The following is a 22,384-nucleotide window of genomic DNA, read 5'->3' on the forward strand; positions in this document are numbered from 1 at the left end:
CGGTCCGACAGGTCTTCATCAGTGATGAGTTCACCACCTCCCCCTATGCAAAGACAGTTGCAGGGATTTTGTGCAAGGATAAGGTAGAGGATCTTGAGTTCTGGAAGGAGCTCAAGAGTCTAGATGCACAGGTAAAACCGGTGGTTCATTTGCTTCGAGTTCTGGATGGCATGGATCCTTGCATTGGCAAGATTTATGAGGCAATGGACCGCATGATTGAGCAGCTTGCACAGCTTGAGCCGAACGCAGAGCGATATGAGGAGATCCATGCGCTTTGCAGCTCGAGGTGGAATTCATATGCCTCTCCTTTACACGGGGCAGCGTACATGGTGGATCCAGAGTTCCAAGGTGCAGGGCAAGAGACAGATAGGGAAGTCATGAACCAATTTACAGAGATCTTAAACAAGATGGTTCTAGACAGAGATGGGCGACGCATTGTCAGAGATCAGCTGAGACAGTACAGAGAGATGCGAGGGTCATTTGGCAGTCCAGATGCTCAGATTGATCGCAGGAAAATAGGTTCAGTGCTTTGGTGGGAGGACTATGGCTATGATGGCCCTGAGCTTCAGAGATTGGCGATCCGTATTCTCAGCCAGTCAGTTAGTACCTCATGCTTGGAGCAATTGTGGAGTACCTTTAGCCACATTGCTTCCAAGAAGAGGAATCGGCTTGGAGTGGAGAAGGCTAATGATCTTGTCTTCGTCAGCGCAAATTTGAAAATGCTTTGCAAGAGTACAGACAAACAGACAGATCCTTTTACACAGTGGGAGATGGAGCAAGAGGCTTCTCAGGCGGGTGGAGATGCACATCCACCAACACCAGGTACTTCATCTGTGGCTGAGATCGAGCCGGACCTAGACCTCGATGATGAGGAATGGGAGGATGTGCATGATTTACAGCCGGCTACTACGGATTGGGAGGCCTCTCAGGCTAGTGGCTCTTGAGTCTTGAGTCTTTGCCATTTATCCACCTTTTTGTATGGCTGCTTGAGCCTTGCCCTCTTTGCCATTTGTAGCTACTAGCATCTTTATGGTATTTGTCACCTTCAGTCTTTTGGTATTGTGGTCACTGAAGTCTGGTTTGAACTTTGCCCCCCTTTGGTTTTTTTGTAGCACCTTGGCCGCTGGCGGCCCTTGAGGCTTGTTACTATGTTAGCCATAATTAATTCCAAAGTGTTATCTCTGACTACTACTCTTGCAATTATTTGAGAGCATTGTGTATGTACTATGGGCATTGTGTTTGCTCATTGTTGTTCATCTGGCTATGTACTTTGGACGCCTCACATCCCAATCAAGTCATAATAAGGTTAAATGGTTTTCGAATCGTGTTTTTTGTGGGTATTAGAGTCAAAGGACTCTAATACTACTTGTATTCAAACACATAACGCTAAAAAAAATAATATTTGGGTGTTTTTTTAGCCTACCGTTCCGCGCCGTTCCCGTTCCGGGCCCATTCCCGTTCCCCCGTTCCGCAGGGAGGCCCGTCGCCGTTCCCGTTCCGCGTTCCGGGTAACTCTGCCTAAAAGTCCCTTGCTACTCAAAGTACATGGGAAGATCTTCGCCGCCGATGAGTATAACCGTGACCTACAAGAATCTTTTCAAAAGATTAGGGAGGCTATAGCCATCTCTCAACAAAGGCAAAAAGCTGCTGCTGATAAGCACAGAAGAGCCTTAATGTTCAAAGAAAATGATTGGGTCTTACTCAAGTTTCCTAAGGCTCGATTAAGGCAAACGACGGGCAAGAATCCTACGGGCCATCAAAAGTATTATGCTAAACTAGCAAAAAGATACTATGGTCCTTTCCAAATCTTGAAGCCCATCAATGAGACGGCTTATCAACTCAAGTTGCCCAACCATTGGCTTATACACAATGCCTTTCATGTAAGCCTACTTAAGCCCTACAAAGGAGAGCCACCAACTGAACCAATTATTGAAGACCCTCCCGAAGTTGAAGACCAAGAAGAGGTGCTACAACCCGAAGCTGTCCTTCGGCATGAAGACAAGGTACTACGACATGGTAAGATAATCCGACGGTATCTTATTAAGTTCAAAAATTATCCTTTTGAAGATGCTAGATGGATGCAAGGAGTACAACTTAAGGATAGTATGAACCTTGTCAATGCTTACAATGCTACATTAGAGTAAGCAAATGTACAAATTTCTTTTAAATGACTCATGTTTTTGTCTTATAAGACTAGTCCTCTTTTTAATTGTGCACAAATTTAACTAGTATGCATGCTTAGAATCATGTTTGTGACGACGACGTCTCTCAAACACCAAGTAGAATTTGTCACTCTACTTTGGAAGAATGAAATGGACTAAAAAGCAGACATGCTTACGGCAGCTATGTCTCCCAAGCACCAAATGGATTAGTCATCCATCTTGGAAAGATGTCGTAGGGTAAAAAAGGGATCCTTTACCCGCTAAGTACGATTGACTAATGACTAAGGCTTTATCTCTTCTACCTCATAGTCGAGGACGACTATGATTTCAAAAGAGAGGTAATGTCATAAAATCTAATATCTAACCAACCCAAATGATTTTCTCATATTAAATTGATCACTTAATGTGGGAGAATAAACGGGAACAAGTGTTAAGATATAGATATGTGCTTATAGATCTATCTCAACACGGGGCCAATAGAAAAGGGGCCCAAATGGGAGATGGTCTATCAAGAGCAAGGCTAACCAATGGAGCATAAGACCTTAGGGTTAGCTTCATTGAAGACCTCCAATAATGTGTGTAAAAGTCCTTTGACCTTAGGTAAGCTAGGGCTGAGCTTGAGGTGGGAACCCGACCCAAGCTCGAGGTGTTTGTCCTGCTTGAGGTGCTTGATTAAGGTACTTGAGGTGCTTGACTTACTCCATGCTTGACTTGCCGCTTGATTAAGGTGTTGTGCCTTGACATGCTTGCCTGAGATGCTTGTGGGAATACCCCCTAGTCCAAGTGCTTTGTCATGCTTGATGACTAAGGTGCTTGAGCTCCTAAAGTCAAAAGCATCCCTACAAGAGGGGGGGCGAGCCCTTTTCCTAGGGATTAGAGAGAGAACACACACTCACACTCACAAGGGAAGCCCCAGCTTGAAGAGGCAGCAAGGACACATGTCAGGTCCCTACCCATGTTACCTTCATGTGTTACTTGAAGCCTATTGGCTAGGCTTCAAAGGGGTCCAATGATAAATTACTTGAATTATCTAATTGTTTTTGCATTTATCAAGTCCTCTCTCTCAAAGGGGAAAGGGGGACACTTGTCCCAAGGCTACCCCTGTTGCTTGTAATGGCTCCTGCTTGTGATTGGCTAGGCCTGGAAGGGTCCAATGAGCTTCAAGCATGAGCTACAAGGGGGGGGTCGACCCAAGCAAGCTAGGGGGGTGCTTAGGGGGTATACTCACCCACACACACTCACAAGCACTCTCATTGTGTACTATGCAAAGTGCAAGAGCTCCCTCTCCTTCTCCAAGCAAGTAGAGGTTGAGAGCCTACACCAACACTCTTGACTATGGAGTGCAAATCCAACCAAGAGCCATGCTTCAATGCTTAAGCTTGCCATCTCCTTCTTCTTCATTACTATGCTATTATGTATGCTAGCAACAAGAGTATGATAAGTGAGGAACTAATTCTTTCTCCTACGAAATGTTTCTTCTTCCTCTTCCCTACCCTCATTCCCTGCTAGCTCTCTCCACCTTCGAAGGTGTTTGAGATCTTGGGACTGAGGCTTGGGATAGTTAAAGCTTTCTTCAAGTTTATGATATGTTTGTGATGCATGAAGCCTTCCATCTTCATGGCATCACCTAGGTCACAAGGAACACAAAGACTGTATTGTAACAAGTCTCTCTTTATGGGAGAAATCATAATACAAATGCCTATTGGAGGGGGGACCGGCTCCACATAAATCCGGTCCTCAACTGTTGTCATGTTCTCTAAATTCTCTCTCTTGCAAAAGTATTGTCTATGCCAAGTTAACTAATTGCTATGATTATGTTGCTATCTTCAATTATGTCTACCCGCTATGCTCACAAAATCATTTCTTGAAAGTACTCTCATTAAATTCCGCTACTCTCAAATTGAATAGGCAAATTCCATTACACTGGCACGGTTGTATGCATCCATTCTTGAGCAACAGCTGAGTAGATGGGCAGAGAGGGAGGGAATACGTGCAAGCAGCTGCTCCCTATGAGCGGTGGAAAGAGCTGGCATAAGTCGAAGAACACGAAGCCACACCTCCTCTGCTAAAGGACATTCCCAAAGAATATTGTTAAGTTTGGTTCTTTGCTCTACGAGGTTTGTAGTAGTAGTATTCATTTTTCGATTTTGTATTTAGCTTATCTGAGGACTTAAGAATGTGTTCTGTTAGAAGTTGTTGTGTGAAGTTTGATTTTTAGGATTTAGTTTCTAAGATGTCTCATCCTTTTTTGCTTAAAGTTGAGTACCTATTTTAAGCCAAGTAAGTTGCGTCAACTTATTTTACACATACCTTTTCTAAAAACATTTTTAAGTTAATAATGTTTTGTTTTATCTAGTTTTGTTTCGTAGCAAACAAAGTGATTTAGTTTGTTCTGTTTGTTTGTTTTTGTTTTTCTTTTCTTTTCTTGGTTCCTTGCTTTTATAGTTTTATGAGTGCTTTATTCCCTCTTATAATTCGTGAGTTCAGACTATTCTGAACTTATGAAGGTATATAATACGTGCAACTGGGCAAGCAGGATTCAGGAGAGGCTTCTCTACTCTTGACCATATCCTGACAATCAGGGCCATCATCGAGGAAGGTAGATCTCATGGGAGACGGATCTATTGTAGCTTTGTGGACTTCCGCAAAGCTTTCGACACAGTACCCAGAGCTAGACTGATGCGCAGACTACAGGAAATGGGAGTACCCACAGAACTCATTTGGGGGACCATGGCATTGTACAGATCAGTAGTAGGGCATGTACGCACCCCGGAGGGACTTTCTACACCGGTTCACTCCACTATTGGGGTGAAGCAGGGCTGCCCGCTCTCTCCTACTCTTTTCGGTATGTATGTGGATGAGATTTCTGACTACATTGACACCGATGGAGATAAAGCTCCTCAGTTGGCAGGGACATGGATTCCACTTTTGTTATATGCTGATGACATAGTGTTGATCTCCGAATCCCCAGAGGGAATGCAACGTCAATTGGATGCTTTGCATACATTTGCCCACGAAAGTGGTTTGTCTGTCAACCTGGGTAAAACCAAGGTTATGGTGTTTAATACCACCCCACAATGGCTCAGGAGGTCAGCACCTACATTCACATACGGTCAGGAGACTGTGGAGTACACAGACGCTTACACTTACCTTGGAGTGGTTTTTAGCGGACCTACATTCTCACTCAGAAGAGCAGCTGAGACCAAACTTACTAGAGCCCACGCAGCATTGGGTAGATTGGAAAGGATGTGTTCGCAGGTTCAGTTTCAGGAGCCCCGGATGAAGCTCTGGCTCTTTGACACCTCGGTGGCTTCAGCATTGCTCTATGGAACCGAGATATGGGGACCTTCACTGGATCACCACGGGAGGCCGGGTCGCACAGACGGATGGGGGAACATGGAGAAACCTCTCGTCTCTATGATCTCGCGGCTCATTAGAGCCAAGGCATCAGTACCACGAGCCATTATCCGAGCAGAGCTAGCGGCCCCCCCACTAGTGGTGGAGGCGCTCACCAGATCAGTCTCCTTCATAAACCGCACATGGGAACTTCCTAGAAACAGATATGCTCGCATAGCACTTGAATCCTCTCGACAGTTAGCCATACAAGGAGATACAACATGCTGGTATGGGGAGATGACATCATGGTTTCAGGCACATGGGTTCAGCATAGACAAGCTGCCACCATTCCATTACTCATTGGATGCACCATCTCTCTCTTACACAGTCAGAGATCACCAAGCTCATCCGCCAAGACCTGACCCAGCTAGACACCGGGAGGACATGGACACAACCAGCACAGGAACTGGCCACGAAGATGGCTTTCTACAGAGACCACCTTCTCCAGCTTACGGAAGATGGTTTAGTTGCGGATTGAAACTGGGAGATACAACGGAGTACCAGCAGAAGACAGGACATGCCCCTTGTGTAACATGGAACCTGAGACAGAGCTACACTATACATGCCGCTGCCCCGTCTACTACGAGATACGAGGCCGATTCCATTGCTTGTTCAGAGAGGGTTTTGGACCACTCTCAAGAGTCATGGGATACGAAGATCAGAGATGTCTTGGTTTGTTCTTGCTCGAGCTGCGCAGACACAGAGATAGCCTAATGAATGGAGAGGCTAGCCAGTCTCAAAGACGGATCACAGACTTTTTCTGACGAGACCCAAATACATGGATACCCACTTGTCTCATGGGATACGATGTGCTATTGGCCAGTTACGCACATCCTCTCACCAGAGCAGACACGGGACAGCCGCAAGAGCCACTCCCACAGCAGAGCTCCCCCTCGTCTCACACCAGAGGCACACTGATTGACCGAGCGATTGAATTGGGGAAATCCAGGCGCCCGCGACTGCGAAGAACTACACAGCATCGACGGAGGCTACGACAGAAAATTCACGCTGGCCAGGCATGCACGACGCCCGGTCAGACTACTAACCATGGAGGAAATTGATGAGATTCGCCAACGACCGATGATAGATCTCTTGTGATTCAGCTATCCCAACAAGCCGCCCATTTTTTGCTTAGTTTTTTGCTTGGCTCACATTGACCAACTTAGGACCCCATAGTATATATCTTTGTTTTGTACTGTTGTTAGGTGATTTTGTTACTCTGACTTTGTATCAGATCCACCACTTTGAAACTTTTGGGTTTCATAGGTCATTATGGCCTTTTGAAGACGTTAATATAACATTTCATTTCATTTCATTTCTCCCTGTTCCCCTACCCACACCTATATATCCAAACGTGTGCTGGTCAGACAGATCTCAGCCAGCCCTCACGATTAGGATAAATGGGAAAATAGTGAAAATAGCAATTACAAGCACTAGAGGCCCTATAGGGCCATAGGTAAAATACTGGTAAGGCTGGGAAAAATACTCCCAGACTGCCGGAACGTGATGACCATGGACCCAAGCCAAAACCCCAAGCTAAACATTTCTAAATAAATCCCGACATGAGAAAACTACCTCACTCCAGCTGGGCACAATCACAAGACAGCCCCCACTCCACCTGTCCTTGGGAGATACCGGGACTGACCGGACAAATCCACAGAGATGTCATACTCTTAACAATTGTGCCTTTAATAAGTTGTTTCCTGCTTTGAGGTTTTTATGTTCTGTCTTTTCAGATTTGACCTTGTTTGTTGCAGCCTTAAAGCTTGCTTGTTGTATGAAGGTAGGGGATGTAGCTGCAGCCAGAATATGTAAAGTCATTCCAGAGCAGTTCTCTGGATCTAAAGAAGTTGTTCCTCTTGATCACAAGAAAGCTGTAAGTGCAGTTTTTTTGGCTGTTTCGGAATTTTTGCAGTATTTCTCTATCAACGACGAAGTTCACCGTTGGAAATGGTGCAGTTTGTGGGTGACAAAGATATGATCGGTCAAGAAAGGGTGCAAGGCTTGACACTGAAGCAGCTAGCAGCAGCTTCACCTTCTTCTGTGCCAATGACTGAGGAAATCTCCTTTGAGTTCCGGAAGCAGAGATTTGTGTTTTCTCCAGAACTGCAGAGATTTCAAAAATTACCATATCCCTCTAAAGATAGCTTCGGTAATTATTGTAAAAGTACAGGTTATGGCTCAGAGGCTAAGGCTGCAGCAGCGTCTAGCAAATGGGGAAGAAATATGTAGGTGCTGAAAGAATTGCTATTCTTTATGCTTATTTGTACCGCTAACTATTTGGAATCGGTTCTTCGTTTAATGAAATTTCATGATGGTGCAGATTTCTATTTCCTCAGCCCACTTTTCAAAAGCTTATGAAAGAGCATTGCATGGAACCTTTTTTTGTTTTCCAGGTATTTTAACATTTCTCAACAGCATTGAATATCACTCGATGGAAATTGTTTCGTTTTGAGCTGGATTGAAGTTGGTGTTTTACACAGCATTGTGCACTGTCCAACAGGTCTTTTGTGTGGGCCTCTGGTGCCTGGATGAGTATTGGTACTATAGCATCTTCACTCTTTTCATGCTAGTCTTGTTTGAGTCGACAGTTGTGAAGAGCCGCATAAGGACTTTAACAGAACTTCGTCGGGTGCGTGTGGACAGCCAGACTCTTATGGTGCATCGTGGTGGAAAGTGAGTATTGTCATCTCTTGTGAGCGAGTTATCGCTCCTGGAAGCATCTGCTGTCATTAGATTATCCTTCAATGCAGTACAAATCTTCTCGATATGCTGCAATTTGATTGTGTATACTGGTGCATTGCACCTACATGTTTTTGAAACTTACAAGCTAGTAGCTACACAACATAATGGCTCCCGTTTTGCTATGGCAGATGGGTGAAATTATCTGGCATTGATTTGCTGCCTGGAGATGTCGTATCCATAGGGCGACCTACTGGGCTTGGTGCAGAAGAGAGGACTGTGCCTGCAGATATGCTTCTTCTAGCTGGAACCGCTATCAGCAATGAAGCTCTCTTGACAGGAGAGTCAACACCTCAATGGAAGGTCTTTGTTCATCCATTGTTCCCTTGTGCTTAACCTGATTACTGCTTAAGCAGTTACGGTGCTTAATTTTATCTATTCTTCAGGTGTCGATCATTGGTAGACAACCAGGAGAGATGCTGTCATTAAAGCGAGACAAGAATCATGTGCTTTTTGGAGGGACTAAAATTTTGCAACATTCAGCAGATAAGGTATTTTGGCGTTTGGATTCGATTACTGGGGAGCCGTGAGAAAATCGAGTTTGCTAGTGCAAGTTTTGTTTAGTGTCTAGGGCTCTGTTGGCTGGGTGATGTAGCTTTATGTGATTCTTTTAGTTTCTTAAAATGGGAGAAGTATTTGTTCTTTGGGCCAGAATGGTCATCTGAAGACCCCTGATGGTGGATGCCTGGCAATAGTACTGCGCACTGGCTTTGAGACCAGTCAGGGCAAGCTCATGCGGACAATTTTGTTTTCAACAGAGCGGGTGAGGAGATAGTTTGTTTTGGCCATTCTTGCCTTGCAGATTATTTAATGATAATCTTGGAGAGCAGTTTTTTATTTTAGGTTGAGAACATTGTCCTTTTTGGTGCAGGTGACTGCAAACAACTGGGAAAGTGGACTTTTCATATGTTTTCTTGTGATATTTGCTCTTGCAGCAGCGGGGTATGTTCTAAAAAAGGTATCTTCTGGATGTTTTTATATTCTTTGAAATATGTTTAAACTGCATCTCCATTGGCTCTTAACTGGTCACTAAGCCATTCGAAACCCCTCTCCCCTTTTTCGTGCTCCTTCCCTCTTGTTGTCCTACTTCTCATACGTGGTGATGATGGCAGACTTTAAAAAAAGGGAAATGGGCATCCCTTGGAGGACTATAAATCAGTGCCGGATTGGAATGATTAAATGAACATTATTTGGTCCAACAGCCATTTGTTGTTTCTAGACTGCATTGTTCTTATCTTTTGGTTTTCTCTTAATGCCCGAAGAGAAGTGCCATGTGTATGTTTTAGTCACATGGGAAACGGATATATTGGAGCTTTGTGGACTAACGCAAAGCTTTTGATACAGTACCCAGAGCCAGACTGATGCAGCGGCTGTAGGTCATGGGATACCCATAGAGCTCATTTGGGGGATTATGGCTTTATACAGATCAATTGTGGGGCAGGTACGCACTCCCGAGAGGATTCTACCCTGGTTCACTCCACTATTGGAGTGAAGCAGGGATGCCCGCTATCTCCTGTATGTTGTTATCCCCAGATGGAATGCAGCGCCATTTGGATGCCTTACATGTGTTTGCAAGGTTATGGTGTTTAACACCACACCGTAGTGGGGCAGGAGGTCACCTCCCACATTTCCCTATGGGCAGGAATTTTTCAGTGGGCCAGTTTTTTCATTGAGAAGAGCAGCAGAGACTAGATTGACCAGAGCCTATGCAGCCTTGGGCAAACTTGAGAGGATGTGTTCACAGGTTCAGTTTTAGGAACCTCACCAAACTTTGGTTTTTTGATACTTTGGTGACCTCAACTACGATGTATGGGGTGCAGATTTGGGGCCCCTCAGCTGGTTGTCACGGCAGAGCTGGCAGCACCAATGGATGGAAAGGGATGGAGAGGCCCTGGTATCTACAATTTCCCCGATTATTAGAGCCAAGGCCTCAATACCTCATGAGATTATGAGAGCAGAGCTAGCTACCACTCTGGTGGTGATTGAGGCACTTACTAGATGAGTCTCTTTCATACATAACTTGTGGGACCTTCCTAGAAACAGATATCCTGGCTTGCTCTCGAGTCTTTTGACAGTTGGCCTTTTACAGGGAGACAATTGTGGTATGGACAAATGACTTCTTGGTCCCAGATGCATGGTTTTAGCATGGATAGAGTGCCTCCTTTCTAGTACTCTTGCCCTCTCTCACTATGACATGGATAGAGATTACTAGACTTATCCGCCAAGACTTGATTTAGATGGACACCAGGAGGAATTGGATAGAGCCTACTCAGGAGTTGGGTATGAAGATTGCTTTTTACAGAGAAATTTTTTTCCAACTCACAGCAGGTGGCTTTGTAGTCAGGCCCAATTATATGGATGCACATTCATCAAATGGGTTGCAGTGTGCTATTGGCCAGATACGCACATCCTCACACCAGCTTGAGATTGAGACTGACAGATATAGAGGAGTTCCGGTTGAGGCCAGGGTATGCCGTGTATGCCATAGGGAGTCAAAGATAGAGCTGCATTACATATGTCATTGCTCCGCATACTATGAGATTCGTGGGTGATTCCATTGCTTATTTAGGAGGGTTTTCGACTACTTTCCAGGGTTATGGGATACCAGCATCAGAGATGCTTGGGTCTGTTCTTGCTTGAGTTGAGGATACATAGAGATTGCTTGTTGAGGCGAAGAGAGAGATAAGCTCAGCTTCAGGCTACGGAGTATTTCAGGCCAGCCATTACCACTAGAGAGCTAGACAGACAGGTTTTGTAGCAAAGTTCGGATCCCATCTCCACTAGAGGCACACTGATTGATCGTGCGATGGACCTAGGGAGATCCAGACGTCCACGATTACAGAGGAGGGCATCCTAGCATAGACGGAGCTGGAGGGCGCTACTCAAAGCATTCCAAAATCAAGAGGGCAGCATCATTCTTGAAAGGAAATGCACAAACATGGTGGTCCACTCTTCTTTTAAAAAAAGTAGCCCTGACTAAGTGGTTAAAGTTCAAACAGCTCTTTATTTCCTTTTGGCTGACTCAGGAGTACGAACGAGATGTGATGACCGCTTGGAACCATCTTCGGATGACCAAGGATGACACTTTGAATGCTTATTGTGAGAGATTTTGAGATGCTTTTCTACTAGACATGATCGCAATAAGAATTAGCCAATCCGACATCAATGAGGTCCTGGATGGATCTAGGTACGATTGCTAAGTACGTTGCCAGGAATCATGGTCTTAGATCTGGAATCAATTTTTATGTGATTGATATGATGTGAATGTGCATTGACTTAGTCGTCTTTGTGCAAGTGCTAGATTTGTGTTTGTCTAGTGCGTCGATACTTAGAGTCAGTGTCTACTAAATTGGTTTATGGCCTCTGTTTGTTTTGTAGGCGTAATCGAGGACGATTACAACTCTTTCAAGAGGGGGGTATGTCACAAATTGATGACGTGGCATGCTATAAGTTGTCCCAACTTATGGGGCACCTGTCGACAGGGCCCTGGGGACAACTAGGAAAAGTAAAGAACTAGTGGATTGGTTGGTTGTACGGAAGTCCGCATATCAGCTGGCTGTGCTGACGTGGCAGATTGTACGAAACCGGTAATCTCCGCTGGTTGTGCTGGCGTGGCACCTCTACGAAAATCCGCAGATTGTGTTGGCAGCTTTAGTGCTAGTGCTTTTGGAGCTGGGAGCTTTTGAGTTGAAGGCTTTTCATGTACTGCTTTTCCCATGGCCAAGGGCATTTAAATAAGTCCCGTGGGCTCCTTCTGGCACACAAGAGCTGACGAGCCAGTGAATAGAGGATACCCAAGGGCAACTGTACTTTGCTCAAGTATTAATACAAAAAGAAATACCGAAAGGGGTGACAGTCTTTGGGGCCAATCTTTCGGGGCACGAAACTACGCCGGGCCGTGTCGACTCAATTTAACTGTGAATTAAGTGTCTCTCTCATATGAGACATGGACAAGTGTCGTTTCAGAACCTTATATCTTATAGGCCAACTTGGCCTTCTATAGATGTTAATGAGTACACAATGCCGCGCCAGCCCCCCCCCCCCCCCCCCCCCCCCCCCCCGGCCCCCCCTTTTCCCAATCCTTCTTCCCCCTTTCAACGGCCTTCAACCCTCCTTCAACAATAGTAATGCTACCGCAACAACACAACAAAACAACCCAAATATAAGTTGTAGGTCATTAGAGACTATCGTTTATAATTTTGATGCAATTGACCTTCCATATATCAATTCAACCGACACACAGGTCATTAGAGAAGACGAAATGATCTTAGGGTGCTGAGATCATCTGTGTCATTGGTAACTTGTAGTTGATACTATGGATGATGGATTCTTGACGTCATTACCGCAGTTTCATGACTTGCTCTTTCTTTTGAAGCTGATATGGGGCATGATCATGGGAATAGTTCTTTTGTCTTTGAATAGTCCCAAGTTATATCTGTCAAACTAGGATGTTTGGGACAAAGTAGTGATTCTATTGGCCTTGTTTATGGGCCTTATACATAGCCATCACCCTTTGCTCGTGCTACCTCTCATAAATTGTGTTTGCATGACCAGTTGTCTCACTGTCGCTTTAAAAAAAAAACAAAATTGCTACAATATGAACTGCTCTTAACGCTCCTTTATATTTAAACAAATTGCTAGTCTGAATTGGGTAAAAAGCTTTATTTGGCCTGTTGCTCTCCTCTCCCTCTTTTCCAATGATATTTGTAAGTTGTTTATCTGCACTTACGTGCTTTATTTACGTTCTTCTCTGCTGCTGTTTGCAGTTCAATAGTCGTCATTTTTTGCTTTTGCATAGTAAGGGGATACTTTAAAGGAATTTCATTAGTCAGGTGTAACTTTTAGTTTCTAGTCAATAGAGGGTTAAATGATAGTAGGAGTTTTTTTGCAGGGATTAGAAGATCCGTCAAGAAGCAAGTACAAGCTATTTTTGAACTGCTCACTCATCATAACCTCTGTTATACCACCTGAATTACCAATGGAGCTTTCAATTGCAGTCAATACATCGCTTATGGCCCTGGCAAGGAAGGGGATATTTTGTACAGAGCCTTTCCGTATACCCTTCGCTGGAAAGGTTTTCTATAGATCACAAATATAGTGCCTTGCTTTGTGCTGTGTGCATGAGTGTGTGAGTGCATGCATGTGTCTCTCTTTACCTACCTGCCTGTTTTTAGCATACCCTTTTTCCTCTCATTCTGCAGGTGGATGTTTGTTGCTTTGACAAGACAGGCACACTGACCTCTGATGACATGGTAATTCCACCCTTGAATTTCTGATTTGATGTTGAAAAGTTTGCAAGGTTTTGATCGTTTCTGCTTGACAGGAATTTCGTGGTGTGGTCTCTCTTAATGGGAGGGAAGAACTTGAAACTGATCCAAACACCATATCTGAACAAGCTGTCCAAGTTTTGGCTGCTTGCCATGCGCTTGTATTCGTGGACAGTAAACTTGTAAGGTTTGCCTAGGTTCTTGCTGCTGGGGTATTTGGCCCTTGTGTGAGAGAGCACATGACAGATTTGCTGGTCTTTGATGAGTACAGGTTGGGGATCCACTAGAAAAAGCTGCTTTGAAGGGAATTGATTGGGCGTACACTTCTGATGAAAAAGCAATTCCAAGAAAGTAATCCTATTTCGTTGTATGCTATTGTTGCTGGTCTACCTGCTATAAATTGAGTTTATTGTTGTCGTCATTTTTGTTGAATATAACTTTTTTCCCCTTCCAGAGGCAATTACCAGCCAGTGCAAATTTTGCAACGGCATCATTTTGCTTCACATCTGAAAAGAATGTCTACAGTCGTAAGAGTGCAAGATTCATATTTTTCCTTTGTCAAGGTGACATTTTTTGGGTTTTTAACAAAAATAACAGACTTGGCAAAAAAAGGTATTGTAGTTCATTTTTTACTTGGTTGCAGGGGGCTCCAGAGGTCATCCAAGAAAGGCTAACAGAGGTTGATCCACAATATATTGAGGCATATAAGCATTACACTTGCCAGGGTTCCCGAGTTCTGGCCTTGGCATACAAGAGCCTTCCTGAAATGCCGGTACCACTTGATAACTAGGCCTCTTGATAAAGTAGCCTATGCTTGTGTTTCCTGCATCTCAGCATGGATTGTAGGTGGCTTATTATCTTTTGAATTTCAGGTGGGTGAACTTAGGAATCTTGATCGTGAGTCCGTGGAATCAGGTCTTTCATTTGCTGGATTTGCGGTAAGGCATACAAATTATCAAATTAATCCGAGTCTTGAGATGAATGTTTGATGATGTTAGTACCTGTGCAGGTGTTTGATTGCCCTCTTCGTAGTGACTCTGCTTCTGTCTTGAAGGAACTGAAGAACTCTTCACATGATCTTGTAAGTTGGTGCTTCAGAAAAAGCCCCCCCCCAAAAAAAATAAAATTCAAATCAAAACAGAACATATGAAACATGAACATAAAAAAATCCCTCACTGTCCTATGTTGTCCTACAATCTGTTCCATTTTAGAAACTTGCTTCTCGCAAATATATGTTTCAAGCTGTTCATTATTAGTTTAAAAGTCTTCAATTGAAACAAAAAGATTGAATGTCTGTTTCAATCTTTCTTTGACCCTTTGCATATTACGTAATGGCAGATATTAAATAAGTTCTACATGTACTCTTTTCTTCTCTAGAAATCCATGGCAAAAGAATGTGAATGTCTCCCACAGTGTGTGTTTCAGTTTTTCTTGACCCTTTTTGCAGTACATATGCCACATCTCGTTGACCATCTCAAGTTTTTCATGTTGCTTTTGACCCCAGAAAGCCATGGAAAAATAATGAGAATTTCTCTCTGTTATTGCTCCTCATAGGCACATGACATTACGCAAGCCAACCAGGCACACTTAAAAAAAAAAAAGGGATAGACATATGACTTAAACCCCAGCTGTACAACTTAACTGGCTCACTCCCGAGCTTGGGAGCGTGTAGCTACTCCCGCCTAGTGCCTCAAGTTTAGGATTGGCGTCCCATGCCACCAGCCCACACCCTAGCTTGGGTATTCGGACGGCAAGCATGTGGGCAAGCAATGCTCCTGTATCCTCATAGGTGAGTGCATCTACCGACCAAATATCTTGCAGTGTCTGGCATAGAGATGGATCCGCCAGAATGGAATCAAGAGGACTAGGCCCATGCCTCACAAGTGAAGGGATAGAAAATTGAATCTATATGGTCAGAGAACACAGTGTCCAGCCAAATCGTCATGGAGCCTCCATAAGAAATCGCCTAAAATCCAACATTAAATTGATCCAATCTCTCCTACAAGCACCCATACTGGTGACTAAAACCCCAATTGAAATGTCAAGACTGTAGTGTGTGAGCGAATGACAGCACATGCCAAGCATGAACCGCTGAAATCATAAGGAGGAATGTATCCCAAGCATCTCTCTCCAATGGAGAAATGGAAGGCGAAGCCAGCAATGTCTCCGTGTGTCAGTCAGCTGAGGTCTTAACATTGTTTAGCTCCCTCCTACAATTTTTCATATAAGACGGAAGCGTGTACTTAACTACTTTTGAGACTATTCAATGAAAATAGCGTAAGAATCTTCACGGAACAATATTTAGAAAATAAAGCAGAGAGAGAGAACACAGTACTAGGGACTAGAAGATGGGCTGGTCCTCCCCCTTGAGGAGATTTTCTATTAATATTGAACGTTTACTAACACATGAACCAGAACAGTTTGCACCGTTCTCCATCCGAGAGTCTATTCTAATGCATAAAAATGCATGTATTCATGAACCTATTGGCTGAAATTTGTCATACTTGTAGCCAATAATGGCTATTTCTGCTTCGTTTTGGAGTCACCCTGGTAGGAGCGATCTTTATTGCTAACTGCTCACTTAGGAATTGTCTGAGCAAGAATGCTATGGCTGAAAATTGCTTCTGGAATTTGTCAGAGTGCTGAAATTTATGTGGACAGCTAGTATTGTCCTTGTGTAAGTGCGGCTATTTCCCAAAGGGACGCACACAAGCTCCTATGGCTGCCCTCCACCTTTGCCATGGGTTTTGTAGTCTCTGCACGGCCTACGAGAGAGCCAAAACATGAAAACATTGAGGAGAGAGAGAGATGGCTGAACTGAGCGTTGAGAGAGAGAGAGAGAAAGAAAGAAAGATTTTTAACGTCTATGTCAGGCCGAAATCGGCCTATGAGACAAATCAAATGTACATGGTGTGTATGTCATCCGTCTATCGGAAAGACAAATGAAACAAAACTGATACAAAACTGAACTGAATGTAGGTAGTGGAGTATCTGAGGAGGGATGGAGCTCTATCTCTAGGGGTATATGCATGTCTATATGCTCAAGGTAGTACAATCATGAGAATGCATCAAGCTATCTAGCTCCATCCTGTACTAATGGGGGGATGTAAGATGTGGTACATGGGCGGGTCTGGTGCCAAGGCTACCCGGATGAAAGCTGTCGGGTCGGCCCTCATCTGAGCCACTCGCTCCTCAGTGGCACGGCGCTTCCGGGCTCGGATCTCCTCGATCTGTCGGTGGTGGGAGCTCGCGCCCCTGTAGCCTGTGACTCGTGGTCGTCGTCTAGCTCGGCTCACCTCCGCCTGTGGGAGTGTCACTCCCCTCTGAGTGTCTGGTGAGGGAGGGGCGGCAATCCTCTGAAAGAAGTCTGTGAGCTGCGACTGTCTTCCCTCTGTCTGTGTAGCTGTGTGTGGCTGTAGTAGTGTGTCCCGATGGCTCTGTATCTCTAGTAAGAAACGTCCGAGCTGTCTCTGATCTCGAGAGTCCATGATCTCTCGGAGAGTGGGCTGTCCTGAGAATAAGGCCTCATACCTGCCTCTGATCTCAGTGTATGCTCTGCATCTACATACAAAGTGCTCCTCGCTCTCCACCTCCTCTGTGCAGGCTCTGCAGACTCGCTCCTCCCTGGGAACACCAGTATGTCGCCCGATCTCAATCTCTAACCTGTGTGAAGCCACTCTCAGCTGACCAATCGCCACCCGTGAGCTATGTGGCATATATGTGTCCATGTAGCGTGGTCTCTGTATGAACCCCCCAGACAATATGGTGAGAAACTGGTCTCTGTAATCTGACATCCTCGTCCCCAAGCCAGGTGACTCCCAGACTCTCCTAGTGTATAGTTGCCACAGATCCTGTCTCAATACCAAGTTCCTCTCACTGCGAGAGAGGTGAACATATGGTGAGTGGGGGTCGTACTGGAATGGTGGTAGGCTCTCCATGTCAAGACCGTGTCCCTCAAACCATGCTCTGACCTGTGAGTACCATGCTCTCTCATGCCCACTCTCTGATAGCTGTATAGCTGCCTCAAATGCTCTACGAGTAAGTCTGTCAGGAGGTAGCTCTCTCATCCTCTGGATGAAGCAGACTGTCTGGAATAGTGCCTCTACAACCATAGGTGGTGTGGCGAGCTCGGCTCTAATAATGTCATGTGGCACTGTCTTCTTGCTACGGAGCAAGCGTGAGATCATACATACCTGTGGCCTCTCAAGCTGTGTCCACTGGTCAGCTGTCAATCCTGGTGCCCATACTGCCGCCGAGTACATCAAGGCCGGGGTGACTAAGGTGCCGAAAAGCCACCCCTTCGTGCGGGGCTCCTGAAAGTGTGCCTGGTGGCATCTCCGCTCTAGCATGGCCAGAGCTGCATATCCTCGGGTGAGCCTGTCAGCAGCAGCCTGCCTCATAGTGAAGGGTCCTGGTAGGCTGGTGAATGTGATGCCAAGGTAGACATAGGAGGTGACTACATCAACCTGTCCTCCTGCTGCTGTGAAGGTGGCAGCGCTCCTCACTGCACTGGATGTGTGAAAGATCATAACCTTGGTTTTGCCAAGGTTCACAGTCAACCCCCTGTGTGTGCTGAATTCGTCCAAGGCCTCAAGATGGCGTTGCAAGCCCTCGGGTGACTCTGAAATCAACACAATATCATCAGCATATAACATGATGTGGACCGGAGTACCTGCCAAGTCGCTCCCCTCTCCTCCTGCTCGCAGTATGTAGTCGGAGATCTCGTCGATGTAGAGCCCAAAGAGTGTCGGGGAGAGTGGGCATCCTTGCTTAACACCAATGGTGCTAGCAATGGTCTCTGAAAAACCGCCTGGGCAACGAACTCGACCCGTCACCCTCTCGTAGAGAGCATATATGGCCCAAATCATCTCTGTTGGTACCCCAATGCTGTGAAGGCGCTGGAAGAGTCTCTCGCGTGGGACTGTGTCAAAGGCCTTGCGGAAATCCACAAAGCAGCAGTAAAGCCTCTTCTTCCGCGCCTTTGCCCCATCAATGAGGCAGCGCAGAACGAAGATGTGATCAGTGGTGGAGAAAGCTCGTCTGAAACCTGCCTGGCCTGGAGCTCGTAAACCCTCGATCTCTGCGTAGCAGCTGAGCTGTGCCTCAAGTACTGCTCCATATAGCTTGGCCATCGTGTGGCCAATCATGATAGTCCTGTAGTTCCCTGGGTCCAGGGTGTCGCCAGATTTGTGGATAGGCACTATGGTGTGCTGTGTCCACTCCTCTGGGAAGCCCTCCCCTATAGCCCGGTTGAAGACATGTGCAATCAACGGGGCTATAGTGGAGGCCGCATAAATGATGTGCTCACTCTGTAATCCAGTATGGTCAGCTGATCGTCTGTGCTGCATGCGGCGTATGGCCCTCTCTACCATCTCTGCTGTAAAGAAGGAGGAGCATGTGGGGCGTGGCTCGTGTGGCTGTGGGATAGGAGGTTGCCCTGGCACCTCATAAAGTCGCTCTGCATAATCATGCCATATCTGTGGATCCTCAATAGCTGTAGTCGGACGTGGCTCGCGCAGGGTGCGCCATGCCGTCGCGCTATCCATGCTCATGAATAGGCGGTATAGCTCAAGCTCCTGTGCCTCTTCGAATGCTCGCCGCTTTTGGCGTGTCAGCGTCTTCATATGCCGTCTGGCCTCTCTCTCTGTGATCTCTCCTAAGGCTCGCCGTGCACGGAGGCGTCGGTATAGCTCTCTGCACTCATCATCATACCAGCGGTTCTGAGGCATAGTCCCGGGGGGGGGAGTGCGTCCTGTGTGAGTGGTGTGTGGAAAAGAACTAATAGCTGAAGTGTGGAGAACGGAAGAGATATGTGATGTGAGAACTGAGAGTGGTGTGGATGGGTGGAGGAGGCATAGGCCATGCTCGACCTCGGCCGAGTAAAGAGAGGCTAGCTCATGTGTGAAATGGATGGTGGTGTGTGGAGTGTGTGCTGTGGAGCTGTGTGGGATGGTATCTCCGGTGATGGAGAAAGAGAGGTATGTGTGGTCGGCTCCGATGGGTATGGGTGGAATGGTGAAGGATGTGATAAGGTGTGTAGCCTCCCTGGGTCCCAGAATATAGTCGACTGTACTCCCCCCTCCCTCTGCAACTCCATGTGGCATACAAGTCAGGCCCCCTGAGGTGGGCCACTGGACCATCCCGTTATAAATAACGAGACGGTGCTGGGAGCCAAGTCGAAGTAGATGTCGTCCGTAGGCTGTGACTGGAGCTCTGTCTGCTGTATCTCTCATAGTAGCCTCCTCATCTAGAGTGTGTAGTGCCTCTGGGTCCTCGTGGTCATATGCCTCACACTGCTCACTGCGCGTACGAGCATTGAAGTCTCCCATAAGGAAGACTTCACCCAGTGTAGAGTACTCCATAATCTCCTCCGTGAGGCATGCATACGGTGACTCCTGCTCAATAGGGGCGAATCTGGAGCCTATGGGAGCAAAGTAGCAAAGGGCAATGTAGACGATCCTGTCTCGTGAGAGCTCGAGGCGAATCCACATGTAGCGGGCCTGTGGGTCCCGGGCAACAATCTTTAGTCTGCTGTGAAGCCCCTGTCTAAAGAGTATGGCCACTCCTCCTGAGCCGCGAGTGGTGTGCTGGCGCATACATCCCCGATGTAGAGACTCCCACTGGAATCCATGTATCCGTGGTAACCCTCTCTCTGGGCTCTCATGTGTCTCTGTAAGTAGAATGATGTCTCGACCTCTCATCACCTCCTCAAGTCTCTCTGGGTGTGTCCATAGGTCTCCATTGCAATTCCAAACCGTGACATGAATCTCCTCGTGTGTCCCACAGGCCGCGAGTCCCTATGCGATGGTCTTGCCATCAATGATAACCCTACCATCTCGATATACTGCCTTCTTCCCTTCTTTGCGGGCTTGGTGGACTCTAGGCATGCACGCGCGACGGTGATCTTGTTGCATCTTTGTGAGGTCATCATCAAGATAAATCGGGGGGCCTTCTAGCCCTCTCAAGATGACCCTCTTTCGGAGGAAAGAAGTTCGAGACTCCTCGGAGGCGAATTGGAGGATGAGAGCTCTCTTCTTTGGATCTTTGCCGGCTCTCCAAACTTTGGAGAAAGGGATCTCTTCTTCCTTGTATCCCACTTTCTTGCATAAAGCTTTCCCATCGCTCTCGGGTGTAGACCCTTCTTCTTCTTTGATGCCGGTCACTCGCACATTGAGACGGCGAGCTTGTCGCATCTTCTCCTCCTCGATGGTTGTGTGTACGATGAGTACCTCATCTTTTTGGGCTTCCTCTCTTGCTACCTTCTTGATGTTCTTTTTGACCACTTCGACCCATCCTTCTTTGGTGGCCTCTAATTTGTCCTCAATGCTTGCAGTGAGGGCTTTGGTGATCTCCTCCTTGAGGGCTTCCTTAGCCTCCTCTTTAATCTCTCCTTCCTCGGGGGTGAGGGATGTGATGGAAGCATGAAGGAGATCGATTTGTGCCTTCATCTCTTCTTGCTCTTTCCTCCATCTCTCCCTCTCCTTCTCGTTCTCCCGTTCCTTTCTCTCCTTCTCCTCTTTGAGATTTTGGATTTCCGCTCTCATGTCCTCCTTCTCTTCGTTCCATAGCTTGATGAAGGTGGCTTTCTCCTCCTCCCATATCTCTCTCTCCATCCGCCATTCTTTCATGTCCTTCTCCAATTGTGCAAGCCTCTTGTTCGTGAGCATGAAGGTTGTCTTCATTGTCGATGTCGGCGTCTTGATGATGGGGGAAGACATGGTTGTCTTCGTAACTACCCTCTCTTCATATTGTGAAGAAGAGGGGAGAAGGGGAAGAGAGGGAGTACGTGTGTGTATGCGTGTATGTGTGTAGTGTGTGTGTGGGTATGTATCCGTGTGTGTGTGTGTGTGTGAGAGAGAGAGAGAGAGAGAGAGAGAGAGAGAGAGAGAGAGAGAGAGAGAGAGAGAGAGAGAGATGGCTGCGTGAGGGGGAGGGAGGGGCTGCGTGAGAGAGAGAGAGAGAGAGAGAGAGAGAGAGAGAGAGAGAGAGAGAGAGAGAGAGAGAGAGACCTGCGCGCTGCTTGGCACCTCTGCTCTGCGCGCCCTTTGTGCCAGTGGACCTTCCCTGCTCAGCAGCCCGCCAGAGAGCCCTTCACCCTCGCGCTCAGCAGTCCCCGCCACAGAGAGAGAGGCTGCGCGCTGCTTGGCACCTCTGCTCTGCGCGCCCTCTGTGCCAGTGGACCTTCCCTGCTCAGTAGCCCGCCAGAGAGCCACCCTTCACCCTCGCGCTCAGCAGTCCCCGCCACACAGAGAGAGAGAGAGAGAGAGAGAGAGAGAGAGAGAGAGAGAGAGAGAGAGAGAGAGAGAGAGAGAGAGAGAGAGAGAGAGAGATGAAAATGAAATGTTATATTAACGTCTTCAAAAGGCCATAATGACCTATGAGACCCGAAAGTTACAAAGTGGTGGATCTGATACAAAGTCAGAATAACAAAATAACCTAACAACATTACAAAACAAAGATATCTACTATGGGGGCCTAAGCTGGTCGATGTGAGCCAAGCATAAAACTAAGTGGGAAAATTTGGGTGGCTTGTTGGGATGGCTGAATCACAAGAGATCTAGCATCGGTTGTTGGCGAATCTCATCAATTTCCTCCATGGTTAGTAGTCTGACCGGGCGTCGTGCATGCTTGGCCAGCATGCTCCGAATTTTCTGTCGTAGAACCCGTCGATGCTGTGTAGTTCTTCGCACTCGTGGGCACCTGGATGCTCCCAATTTTCTGTCGTAGAAAATTTGGGTGGCTTGTTGGGATGGCTGAATCACAAGAGATCTAGCATCGGTTGTTGGCGAATCTCATCAATTTCCTCCATGGTTAGTA

At 46.4% G+C, this 22,384-nt stretch overlaps 1 protein-coding gene across 1 annotated transcript in view; it reads left to right on the forward strand.

Annotated features, from left to right (window-relative positions):
• The window catches only part of PDR2 (phosphate deficiency response 2), a 61,202-nt gene that overhangs the window by 16,002 nt on the left and 22,816 nt on the right, over window positions 1–22,384 (forward strand). The window contains exons 2-17 of the mRNA XM_086485693.1: window positions 7,342–7,434; window positions 7,518–7,786; window positions 7,882–7,954; window positions 8,062–8,234; window positions 8,432–8,603; window positions 8,687–8,791; window positions 8,953–9,063; window positions 9,172–9,258; window positions 13,192–13,374; window positions 13,502–13,552; window positions 13,624–13,749; window positions 13,839–13,918; window positions 14,022–14,130; window positions 14,211–14,339; window positions 14,440–14,505; window positions 14,577–14,648. Of these exons, the coding sequence (XP_086341819.1) occupies window positions 7,342–7,434; window positions 7,518–7,786; window positions 7,882–7,954; window positions 8,062–8,234; window positions 8,432–8,603; window positions 8,687–8,791; window positions 8,953–9,063; window positions 9,172–9,258; window positions 13,192–13,374; window positions 13,502–13,552; window positions 13,624–13,749; window positions 13,839–13,918; window positions 14,022–14,130; window positions 14,211–14,339; window positions 14,440–14,505; window positions 14,577–14,648 (1,899 nt within the window). The remainder of the gene's footprint in view (window positions 1–7,341; window positions 7,435–7,517; window positions 7,787–7,881; window positions 7,955–8,061; window positions 8,235–8,431; window positions 8,604–8,686; window positions 8,792–8,952; window positions 9,064–9,171; window positions 9,259–13,191; window positions 13,375–13,501; window positions 13,553–13,623; window positions 13,750–13,838; window positions 13,919–14,021; window positions 14,131–14,210; window positions 14,340–14,439; window positions 14,506–14,576; window positions 14,649–22,384) is intronic.

The sequence above is a fragment of the Adiantum capillus-veneris genome, chromosome 16, assembly GCF_014529385.1.
Source record: "Adiantum capillus-veneris isolate H3 chromosome 16, ASM1452938v2, whole genome shotgun sequence".
Lineage (NCBI taxonomy): Eukaryota > Viridiplantae > Streptophyta > Polypodiopsida > Polypodiales > Pteridaceae > Adiantum > Adiantum capillus-veneris.